General features: G+C 38.7%; 1 protein-coding gene across 4 annotated transcripts in view; it reads left to right on the top strand.

Annotated features, from left to right (window-relative positions):
* Positions 1-12,331, top strand: part of ZNF410 (zinc finger protein 410) — a 42,356-nt gene that overhangs the window by 4,109 nt on the left and 25,916 nt on the right. For all 4 annotated transcript variants that reach the window (XM_070377533.1, XM_005893809.2, XM_070377532.1 and 1 more), the window contains one exon: positions 11,966-12,148. In XM_070377533.1, the coding sequence (XP_070233634.1) occupies positions 12,116-12,148 (33 nt within the window). In that variant the 5' untranslated portion in view covers positions 11,966-12,115. The remainder of the gene's footprint in view (positions 1-11,965; positions 12,149-12,331) is intronic.

Here is a 12,331-nt window from a genome sequence, read left to right as displayed (position 1 = left end):
CCAGTGAGGGAGGGGTAGATCCCCAAATAAAGTGTGGATCCTGTTACCTAAACAGGGGGAATGAATGTGGAACAATCAAAAATAATAGTTGTCCTTTGCAAAGTTTAAGTAAGATGAAAACAGCAAAGTATCCATTAAATTTGGCAGCATGAAGATCATTGGCTTTAAATTTGTCTCTGAAGGATTGCAGAGAAATGGGGAGGTGACGAATAAAAATCAGGGCCGTAGGAATGGGGCACCCCAGAACATCCCAGGAAGAGAAGAAGGAAGGCCCAGGATGCACGTTACAGTTTCTGAAAGTCTTTCTGGCCTCACAGTTCTCTGTTCCTGATGTCTTTGATCAGTCCTCATTACCATTTTATCGTTAAAATTTAATTAACTCTCATGCTATATCTTATACTAGATATGATATTAAAAAGTTACTTGATTTTTCTGTTTCTTTCTCTACCATTTTATACCAAAACTTAAACTGCTCTTTTATAAATTTAAAATTTTGGTCTTTGTAATTCATTAGCATTAGTATAATTTTGTTTTTGTTTTTTAAGTATTACTGAATATTGTTCCCTTCTGTATCTTTGGTCAGCCACAGGTAGAAGTGGACGGAGCTGAGAAGCAGATTGGCACATGGGGAGAGAGATTAGTCCTCTCTGTTGAACTTATGTGCTTTATTTTAACCTTTGTGAGGAGTGCCCAGTTGAGGGAGCACAGTGTTTTGCAGTTTCTTCTCTTTTTTCTCATCCTGTCTCCCTCTTCCCCTTCTTTACCAAACTGAGTTAAGGTCAAGGCATTTTCTGCCTCCCTCAGGAGAATAAGAACAACGCTGGTATTCTGGGCTTTGTATTCTAGAGTGGAATCACATTGCTTTTTGGAGGCTGACACAATGATGTTCTGTTTCTTTCATGATGCAGAGTATTAAAAGCCCCTGGTCATCTTTCCGTTTGGAATACATGCCCTTCTGTATGGCAGTCAGGACTGAGGCAGGAGACCTGTATCAGCTCTGTTCCCTTATAGCTTGATTAGTTTACTTTGGTCTGGTTTTTCCTCCCAGTATTTCTCCATGTAGCCTGCATTGGTTTTAGGCCATATCTGCTCTGGGAAATGGTGTTACCACTAATTCCTGTGTAGCATATGAGAGTTCTTCACTGAGGTGTGGGACCAAAAACTGGTTAATTATAAAGACATTTTGTCTTTCTTTGCTGATTGGTGCCTAGTGTATAGTATTTTCCTTTGCAGACGTTTAGGGAAGTTTGAAACCACTAGACCATTCAGGTATGACCTAAATCAAATCCTTTATGATTATACAGTGGAAGTGAGAAATAGATTTAAGGGCCTAGATCTGATAGAGTGCCTGATGAACTATGGACGGAGGTTCGTGACATTGTACAGGAGACCGGGATCAAGACCATCCCCATGGAAAAGAAATGCAAAAAAGCAAAATGGCTGTCTGAGGAGGCCTTACAAACAGCTGTGAAAAGAAGAGAAGCGAAAAGCAAAGGAGAAAAGGAAAGATATAAGCATCTGAATGCAGAATTCCAAAGATTAGCAAGAAGAGATAAGAAAGCCTTCCTCAGAGATCAATGCAAAGAAAAGAGGAAAACAACAGAATGGGAAAGACTAGAGATCTCTTCAAGGAAATTAGAGATACTAAGGAAACATTTCATGCAAAGATGGGCTCGATAAAGGACAGAAATGGTATGGACCTGACAGAAGCAGAAGATATTAAGAAGAGGTGGCAGGAATACACAGAAGAACTGTACAAAAAACATCTTCACGACCCAGATAATCACGATGGTATGATCACTCACCTAGAGCCAGACATCCTGGAATGTGAAGTCAAGTGGGCCTTAGAAAGCATCACTATGAACAAAGCTAGTGGAGGTGATAGAATTCCAGTTGAGCTATTCCAAATCCTGAAAGATGATGCTGTGAAAGTGCTGCACTCAATATGCCAGCAAATTTTGAAAACTCATCAGTGGCCACAGGACTGAAAAGGTCAGTTTTCATTCCAATCCCAAAGAAAGGCAATGCCAAAGAATGCTCAAACTACCACACAATTGCACTCATCTCACACGCTAGTAAAGTAATGCTCAAAATTCTCCAAGCCAGGCTTCAGCAATACATGAACCATGAACTTCTAGATGTTCAAGCTGGTTTTAGAAAAGGCAGAGGAACCAGAGATCAAATTGCCAACATCCGCTGGATCATGGAAAAAGCAAGAGAGTTCCAGAAAAGCATCTATTTCTGCTTTATTGACTATGCCAAAGCCTTTGACTGTGTGGATCACAATAAACTGTGGAAAATTCTGAAAGAGATGGGAATACCAGACCACCTGACCTGCCTCTTGAGAAACCTGTATGCAGGTCAGGAAGCAACAGTTAGAACTGGACATGGAACAACAGACTGGCTCCAAATAGGAAAAGGAGTACTTCAAGGCTGTATATTGTCACCCTGCTTATTTAACTTCTATGCAGAGTACATCATGAGAAACACTGGGCTGGAAGAAGCACAAGCTGGAATCAAGATTGCCGGGAGAAATATCAATAACCTCAGATATGCAGATGACACCACCCTTATGGCAGAAAGTGAAGAGGAACTCAAAAGCCTCTTGATGAAAGTGAAAGAGGAGAGTGAAAAAGTTGGCTTAAAGCTCAACATTCAGAAAACGAAGATCATGGCATCTGGTCCCATCACTTCATGGGAAATAGATGGGGAAACAGTGGAAACAGTGTCAGACTTTATTTTTCTGGGCTCCAAAATCACTGCAGATGGTGACTGCAGCCATGAAATTTTTAAGACGCTTACTCCTTGGAAGGAAAGTTATGACCAACCTATATAGCATATTGAAAAGCAGAGACATTATTTTGCCAACAAAGGTCCGTCTAGTCAAGGCTATGGTTTTTCCTGTGGTCGTGTATGGATGTGAGAGTTGGACTGTGAAGCAGGCTGAGCGCCAAAGAATTGATGCTTTTGAACTGTGGTGTTGGAGAAGAGTCTTGAGAGTCCCTTGGACTGTAAGGAGATCCAACCAGTCCATTCTGAAGGAGATCAGCCCTGGGATTTCTTTGGAAGGATTGATGCTAAAGCTGAAACTCCAGTACTTTGGCCACCTCATGTGGAGTTGACTCATTGGAAAAGACTCTGATGCTGGAAGGGATTGGGGGCAGGAGGAGAAAGGGACAACAGAGGATGAGATGGCTGGATGGCATCACTGACTCGATGGACGTGAATTTGGGTGGACTCTGGGAGTTGGTGATGGACAGGGAGGCCTGCCGTGCTGCAGTCCATGGGGTCTCAAAGAGTGGGTCATGACTGAGTGACTGAACTGAACTGAACCGAAAGGATTTGATAGATTTGCTTGTTTCTTAAGCATTTATGCAAAACTTTGCTTCTGAAGAATTTTATCATTATTTCTGTTAACTGATAGGTAAGTAAGCTTAGGGTATATCTATTTCATTTCAGTATTTCAGATGAGTTTCCTAGGGCCAAGAAGATGAGTAGCTTGCCCAAGTCTCAACCAGAGAAACAGAGGCAGAATTTATGTTCCTTCTTTAGACACCTTGGATTTTTTTTAAAAACACCTCAACTTTTTTATTGAATTTAGCTTCTTAGTATTAATGCATAATTTGCTGGATGATGTTGAGTGTACTGTAGAAAAATAATACAGTTTATCAAACTGCAGTTCCTAGGATTTATTTGGTTAAAAGCAGAGGGAAAGTTGTTCTCCGTATGGTCCTGATCATAGAGATTGCTGTTGTCCTTAATCTACTTTGCTGTTGTTAGGAGTTCTCTCATTACTTATTCCCAGAACATTTCAGAGCTTCTTATGTTTTTTGCTTTGGTTTGTGCAAAGGTTTGTGTTGCCTGCATTCTTTTTAACTCTTAGGCTGACTATGGGATAATATATTCAATAATAGCAGTGGCAGAATCAATGGGTTTCTAAAAATACAATATGTGCCAGACCAAGATTATTTTCTTTAAGCAGTATGATTTGATGGCCATAGGGAACCATAGAGGCAGTAAAATTTAGCTGTTACCCAGGATAGAGGGCAAAAGGGTCTGAAAAGTACTATTAGACCAATCCTTGGGTTTCTGAGATCAGTTTGTTTTGTTATAAACTCTTTATCCAGAGCTAAGATTCTTTATGTATGATTTTTGGAAAATATGATTTGATGTGCCTGGCCTTTGTTGCTGACAATTAAGTACCATTATCTCTTTTATTATTTATGATACTAAATTAGTAATTTTTCTGTTCAAAAGGAAATAAGGATACAGAGTTTATCAGTCCACCAGGTAAAGGTAGAAAATAAGCATGAACAAATGATTGTCCACATTAAAGGATGTTGAGTGATCCTTTAATCACAGGATACTACTTGGTGTTGCATCTCTAATCTCTTATCTTAATTAACAGCATAAGAAATCCTGAGAAGAAATTTCCTCTGAGACCCATAATTATCTTAAGAATAGCTTCCCTTTGAGTAGAGCTATGCCTTTCACTCTGCATGCATGCTAAGTCACTTCTGTTGTCTCTGACTGTTTGCAACGCTATGGATTGTAGCCCACCAGGCTCCTCTGTCCATGGGATTCTCCAGGCAAGAATACTGGAGTGAGTTGCCTTTATTGCATTTGAAGGAAAAACCTGGACACTCCCCTCACCTCACACTTGTAAATTATTTTCATTGTAATTACTCTAAATGTATTCAAACAAAAAGCTAAGTAATCCTTATCCCTCCTATATTGAACCTGATGACCCTTAACTATAAAATCAAAACAAATTTACAAATAATTCAGTAATAGCAATGGTAAGGTCAGTGGAATTTTTAAAAATATATGTGCTGAATCAAGATTGTTTTCTTAAGCAATCTCATGTGTCTTGATTGCCATGTATTAAGTAGGTAGGAACCAGGTATTTAGTACAATTTAGGTTATCAGTGTTATGTCCGTTGTTACAACGGATTTATATTTTTATTTGTAAGTTGTTTAGTCTCTAAGCCATGTCCAACTTTTGTGATCCCGTGGACTGTAGCCCGCCAGGCTCCTCTGTCCATGGGATTTCCCAAGCAAGAATACTGGAGTGGGTTGCCATTTCTTTCTCCAGGGGATCATCCTGACCCAGGGATTGAAACTGCATCTCTTGCATTGGCAGGTGGATTCTTTACCTCTGAACCACCAGGGAAGCCCTTATGAATAAGTATATAGATGTTAACCACACTAAAACCTAAGAAAATCCAAATTAGATTAAAATTCATATTATGTAGTAGAGATGTTGTTTTACTGAAATGAGCATATTGAGCATAATAGCTGATGCTGGGAAAGATTGAAGACAGGAGGAGAAGGGGACAACAGAGGATGAGATGGTTGGATGGCATCACTAACTTGATGGACATGAGTTTGAGTAAGGTCCGGGAGTTGGTGATGGGCAGGGGAGTCTGGTGTACTGCAGTCCATGGGGTTGCAAAGAATTGGACACAACTGAGTGACTAAACTAAATATTGAGCTGAATAGTGGAAAGATTTAGCTTTGGATTCGCTAATATACATAATCTACGTATATATTTTAGCTTTAATAATAGCAACGTAGAGAATATCATACAAGGTAGTATTTATAATGTGAAGGCATTGTGAAGCAGTTTATCATAATCAGATCTCATATTCATCTAAAACTGGCCAGAAGTCCTTGAACACCAATTTCAGTGAGGTATTATTTGGTAACTTAGTAGAGTTAGAGTTGCCTTATTCAGAAGAAAATAATACAGAATGGAAGAAAGTTTATGCAAATCTTTTATCTGGTAAGAGACTTGTATCTGGAATATGTAAAAAATTCTTACAACTCAATAATAAAAAGACAACTAAATTTAAAAATGGGCCAATGATCTGAATAAGCATTTCTCCAAAAATGATGTACAAATGGCATATAAGTACATGAAAAGATGCTCAACATTATTAGCCATCAGGTTATGCAACTCAAAACTGCACTGAATTACCACTTCATACCTACTAGGATGGCTGTCTTTAAAAAGATGTAATTTTAAAAAGTGAGGATAGGGAGAAATTGGATCCCTCATGCACTACTGGTGGGATTGTAAAGTGGTGCGGCCACTTTGGAAGATAGCCTGGTAATTCCTCAAGAGGGTAAAACACAGTTACTGTATCATCTTATCAGTTCTATTCTCAAATGTATACCCCAAAGAATAAAAACATGTTCACACAAAAATTTTCCATATGAATCTTCATAGCAAAATTATTCATGATAGCCAAATTGGAAAACAACCCAAATGACCATCAACTGAAAAATGGATAAATAAAACGTATAATATATCCATGCAGTAGAATAATGTAAAAAGAAATTAAGTACTGATACATTCTGTGACACAGGTTAACATTGGAAACATTATGCTAAGTGAAAGCAACCAAGCACAAAAGATTACATATATGATTCCATTTATATGAAATATTCAGAATAGGCAAATCCATAGAGACAAAAAATAGATTAGTAGTTGCCTAGGCTTGGTCAGGGAAAGTTTTGGGAGGAAATGGGGAGGGATTACTAATGGGTTTCTTTTGGGGGGTGATGAAATTGTTGTAAAATTGATCATGGTTATGGTCACATAACTGAATATACTAAAAAAATTAGTTGTACTTTTGGAGTGAATTGTATGATATGTGAATTACATCTCAGTGAAGCTGTTACATAAAAAACATTTGAATTGTTTTTGAAATCTCTTAAATGGGTAATTTGAATTGGGACTAGAAATAGCTCAATGTACATATCAGGTTGCTGTGTTAAAGATGAGATCCACCAGTACACTTGATAAGGTACTGAGTGCTCCAGCACAGATTCTTTTGAGGTCATCTGCCTGTTGTATTGCAACCTACTTGTCTTTCTTTTATTTATACAGCAAACATACAGACCACAAACTGGGCACCAAATTGTATGGTAGAACTCAGTTGTTGTTCAGTCGCTCAATTGTGTCCAACTTTTTGCAACCCCATGGACTACAGCACGCCAGGCTTCCCTGTCCATCGCCAACTCTTGGAGTTTACTCAGACTCATGTCCATTGAGTCAGTGATGCCATCCAACCATCTCATCCTGTCGCCCCTTCTCCTTCTGCCCTCAATCTTTTCCAGTATCAGGATCTTTTCCAGTGAGTTGGCTTTTCACATCAGGTGGCCAAAGTATTGGAGCTTCAGCTTCAGTATCAGTCTTTCCAGTGAATATTCAGAGTTGATTTCCTTTAGGATTGACTGGTTTGATCTTGCTGTTCAAGGGACTCTCAAGTCTTCTCCAGCACCACAGTTCAAAAGCATCAATTCTTCTGCACTCAGCCTTTTTTATTGTCTAGCTCTCACATTCATACATGACTACTGGAAAAACACAGAACTCAGTTATAATATGGATACTGATTTGTTCCAGAAATTGCATGGGTGTTAATTTTTTAAAAATTATCATTGAAATGAAAACACTAAAATGAAATGTCACAGATAACCATGAACCCTTGAGAAATGGTGATCTAGAGGTGGCTCTTAAACTATAAGAGAGGTGGCAGCTCCCTTCTCTACATTATTATAACAGATTTGTAAAATTGTCTAAAATCTAGTATATCTGATTTTTTCCCCTTGTTTGGTACACATATTCATATGCTTAATTTAAAAAAATTTTTCATTAGTAAGGATATCAGAAATGGAGCCAGTACCATTAGTTTCTAAGAAAACTAACAAATAAAAAGGGCAGTAAATAGTTGTCTAGTTTCTTAGAGATTTTAGAATCCTGGAATCTTAAAGTTGGAAGAACCCTAAGGATAACCTAAACAAACATTTGATAATTTCTTGGCTCTTGAAATGAGCTGAAATTGGGGAAAAGGAATTCTTAAATCCTGAAGATTCAAGACCAGACCTAGAGGGATTTAATTACTATTTTTGCTAACTTGCTCTGGGTGGGAGTGCTGGCTCTGCAGCTTAATAATTTGGACAAATAATTGTACTGAACCTTGGTTCCTTCTTCTATGAAAAGAGAGATTGGTAAACTACATTGAGCAGTTACAGTGTTCAAGTGAGAAAAACATGTAAAGGGAAAAGTCGGATTTACGACACTTAATTTTATGTGGTAAACTTAAAGCAAGCCTTTTCATTTACATTTTATAAGTTTTTTTTTATGATGAAAATGAGGATTTCTGGAAGCCAGCAATGGGGAGAGGATTGAACCAAGAGGGCAATAAACGTTTATTCACGTACTTCTAAATGCCTTTTTTTGTAGAGTAAGTCTTTCTTGTTCTGACTTTCCATTCTACCTTGGTATGTATTGAAAACTCCCATCCTTGATATATTTTATACTGTATGCTTACTTTGTATATAGTTGTGCTCCCAATTTTAGCAAAAATTGTGCAAAATAAGGCAGACTTATTTGCCAAAATCCTGAAAGAAAAGTTGTAAGAAAGTAAGAATTCAGAGGATGGGAGGTAAGATGGCACAATAGAAGGATCTTGAGTTCACCCTGTCTCATGAACACACCAAAATCACTACTCACTGCTGAACAATCATCAGTGAAAAAGACTGGAACCTGCCAAAAAGATACTTTACATCCAAAGACAAGGAAGAAGCCACAAGATGATAGGAGAGGCACACTTTTGATATAATCAAATCCCATACTCCCCAGGACGGCAGCCCACAAACTGGAGAATAATTATATTGCAGAAGTTCTCCCACAGGAGTAAGAGTTCTGAGCTCCAAGTTAGGCTACCCATCCTGGGGATCTGGCATCTGAAGGGGGAGCACCTGGAGCATTTGGTTCTTCATTTCTGGAGCTCCACAGGACTGAGGGAAACAGAGACTTCACTCTTGGAGGGTGCATATAAGGTCTCACATGCACCAGAACCTAGGGCAGAAGCAGTGACTTCTTAGGAACCTGGACCAGACCTACCTGTTGGTCTTGGAGGGTCTCTTTGGGAAGCGGGCAGTGACTGCGGCTGACCCTGAGGACGTCAACAGTGTTGGCAGAGATATTGGGGTGTATTCATCTGTGAACTCTCGCTGGCAGCTGACATCTTGCTTGGGTCATTACCACCAAGACCTGGCTCCACCCAACAGCCTATAGTCCTGCGATGCCTCAGGCCAAGCAACAGGGCAGGAACACAGCCCCACTATTAGCAGATAGGCTGCCTAAAGACTTCCTGATCCCACAGCCACCTTGCCGCTTGACTCAGCCCTGCCCACCAGGTAGACACCAGAAGCAAGAAAACTACAACCCCGCAGTCTGTGGAACTGAGTCTGCACATAGTTATCAGAACCTGCTCTGGGACCAGGTGGGTGCTGGCCCTTGGGTGACAAGAGGAGAGTGTACTGCTGGGACACAGAGGACATCCCTTGCAGAGGACCACTTCTCCAAGGCTGAGAAACATAACTAACCTACCACATACACAAAAATTCAAACAGAAATTTAGACAAAATGAAATGGCAAAAATTATGTTCCAGACAGAGGAACAAGATGAAACCCCCAAGCATCAACTAAGTGAAGTGGAGAAAGGAAGCAATCTACCTAAGAAAGAATTTAGAATGATGACTGTAAAGATAATGCAAGACCTCAGGGAAAGAATGGATGCACAGAGTGAGAAGTTACAAGAAGTTTTTAACAGAGTTAGAAAATATAAAGACCAGCCAGACAGAGTTGTAGAAGATAATAACTGAAATGAAAAATACACTAGAAGGAAATCTGTAGCAGAATAGATGAGGCGGGATGGATCAGGGAGCTGGAAGAAAGAGTGGTGGAATTCACTGCTGCAGAACAGAAAAAAAGAATGAAAAAAAAAATGAGGCTAGTTTTAAGAGACCTTTGGGACAACATCTGACACACTAACATTCCAATTATAGGGGTCCCAGAAGGAAAAGAGAGAAAGGGCCTGAGAAAATATCTGAAGAGATAATAGCTGAAAACTTCCTAACGGGAAAGGAAGCAGTCACCCACGTCCACGAAGTGCGAAGAGTCTCATACAGGATTAACCTAAGGAGGAAGATGCCAAGACACATAGTAATCAAAATGACAAAAACTAAAGATAAAATATTAAAAGCAACAAGGGCTAAGCAACAAATAACATACGTAGGAACTCCCACAATGTTATCAGCTGATTTTTCAGTAGAAACTCTGCTGGCCAGAAGGGAGTGAATAAAAGAAGAAACTGCAAACAAGAATCCTCTACCCAGCAAGGTTCTTGTTCAGATTTGATGGAGAAACCAAACTTTATAGGCAAGCAAAAGCTAAAGTGATTCATCACCACCAAACCAGTTTACACCAAACGCTAAAGAACCTTCTCTAGGTGGAAAAGAAAGGGCCACAACTAGAAAAAAGAAAATTATGAAATACGCAAGCTCACTGGTAAAGGCAAACATCCAGTAATGGTAGGAAATCATCCACACATAAACTAGGTAGGGAAGTTAAAAAAGTAATGAAATCATCTGTATCCACACTAAGCAGTTAAGGGACACACAAAACAATTAGATGTAAAATACGATATCAAAACCAGTAATCGTGAGAGGAGGAGAGTAAAAATGCAGGATATCTAAAATGCATTTGGAATTAAGATATCAACAACTTAAAGCAATCGTGTGTGTGTGTGTGTGTGTGTGTGTGTGTGTGTGTGTTTTAGAGAGAGAGATAGAGAGACTACTATACCAGAACCTCATGGTAGGGACTTTCTTGGTGGTCAGGTGGTTGAGAATCTGCCTTCCAAAGCAGAGGATGCAGGTTTGATCACTGGTCCAAGAACTAAGATCCCACAAGCCATGACACAGCTAAGCCACGTGCTACAACTAGAGAAGGCTGTGTGCTGCAGCGAAGAGGTTGCACACTGCAGCAAAGACCCAGCACAGCCAAAAAGCAAAATGAAACGAAAACAAAACAAAAACCAACCTCATGGTAATCACACACCAAAAATCTGTAATAGCTAAATACACACAAAAAACGAAAAAGAAATCCAAACACAACACTGAAGATAGTCATGAAGAAAGTAAGAATTTAAGTTGGGGAAACAGCTTCATGAGGGTCCCAAGAGTTCTGTTTTTTTGGGAAACGCTGTTCAAATTTTGACTGTATAACTATCTTTTATACAAAATTGAGAAATTAAGAAAAATGTTACACCAGGCTACCACACCCACCCAGTACAGCAACTGTCACGGCTGTGTGAATTTTGTTTTACTTTTTCCTGTGTACTTTTTCCTGTGCATGTCTTAACTGGTTTTAATGACAGCGAATGTATCATTTTGTATTTCATTTTTGTAATTTAATGTCATTAACATTTTTTGTTGTTGCTTTGTTTTCATAAATATTTTTAAGTGACAGTGTCATACTGTAGTCAGCCATTACTTAAATGAATATATATGTGTATTTATATGTTGCTTATAGTGTTATTTATTATCACAGATGATAAGGTGAAATTCCTTGGGCATATAGCTTTTTCCATATTTAAAACCTTTGCTTATTTTTTATTTTAAAATTTATTTTATTGAAGTATAGTTGATTTACAGTGTTGTGTTTCTGCTGTACAGCGTAATGACTCATATGTGTATATATATGTATATATACACATGTGTTCATATTCTTTTCCATTGTGGTTTATTACAGGATATTGAATATAGTTTTGTGCTATACAGTAGGACCTTGTTCTTTATCCATTCTATATATAATCATTTGTATCTGCTAATCCCAATCCATTTCTCCCCTACCTACTTCCCCCTTGGCAACCAAAAGTCTGTTCTCTGTGTTCTTAGAATAGATTCTTAGTAGAAATTCTACATCAAAGTATGACTTTTTATGGGTTTTGATACATGTTTGGCTTGTTCTATTTTAAAACAAGTGTTTGGGGCTGAATTCTTTATTTGCTGTTGTGATTTGGGAATATATAAAGAAGTGGCTTTGTTTTTTTAACTACATTTTCCTGCTGCTCTGAAGTTTCTCTCTCTCTCGTTTTTCCTTTTTTAGGCGACATTGATTACCCAGCCAGCACAGCATCTTACAGGAAAAGCATAGCACTTCCTAGAGGAATATGAGCACAACAGGAAGGTGTCATTGACTCTGAATTAAAATTTCAACCTGTCCCCTGAACAGCTACAGAATTTGGAAGCTGAATCAATGTTATCAGATGAGTTAGAATCCAAACCAGAGGTGAGCCCAGACAACTGGTTTCTTTTTCTTTTGGTGGGCTGTGTTAGAGAGTTTATTCTTAGTTCAAGAGTCAGCAAACTTTTTCTGTAATGGGCCAGGTAGTAAATATTTTAAGTTTTGTAGGTCATATGGTTTTGGTTGTAGATCAGATCAGATCAGATCAGTCGCTCAGTCGTGTCTGAC

This window comes from Bos mutus, chromosome 10 (genome assembly GCF_027580195.1).
Source record: "Bos mutus isolate GX-2022 chromosome 10, NWIPB_WYAK_1.1, whole genome shotgun sequence".
NCBI lineage: Eukaryota > Metazoa > Chordata > Mammalia > Artiodactyla > Bovidae > Bos > Bos mutus.
The sequence above is the reverse complement of the archived record's forward strand: the minus strand, read 5'-3'. Positions and strand labels throughout refer to the sequence as shown.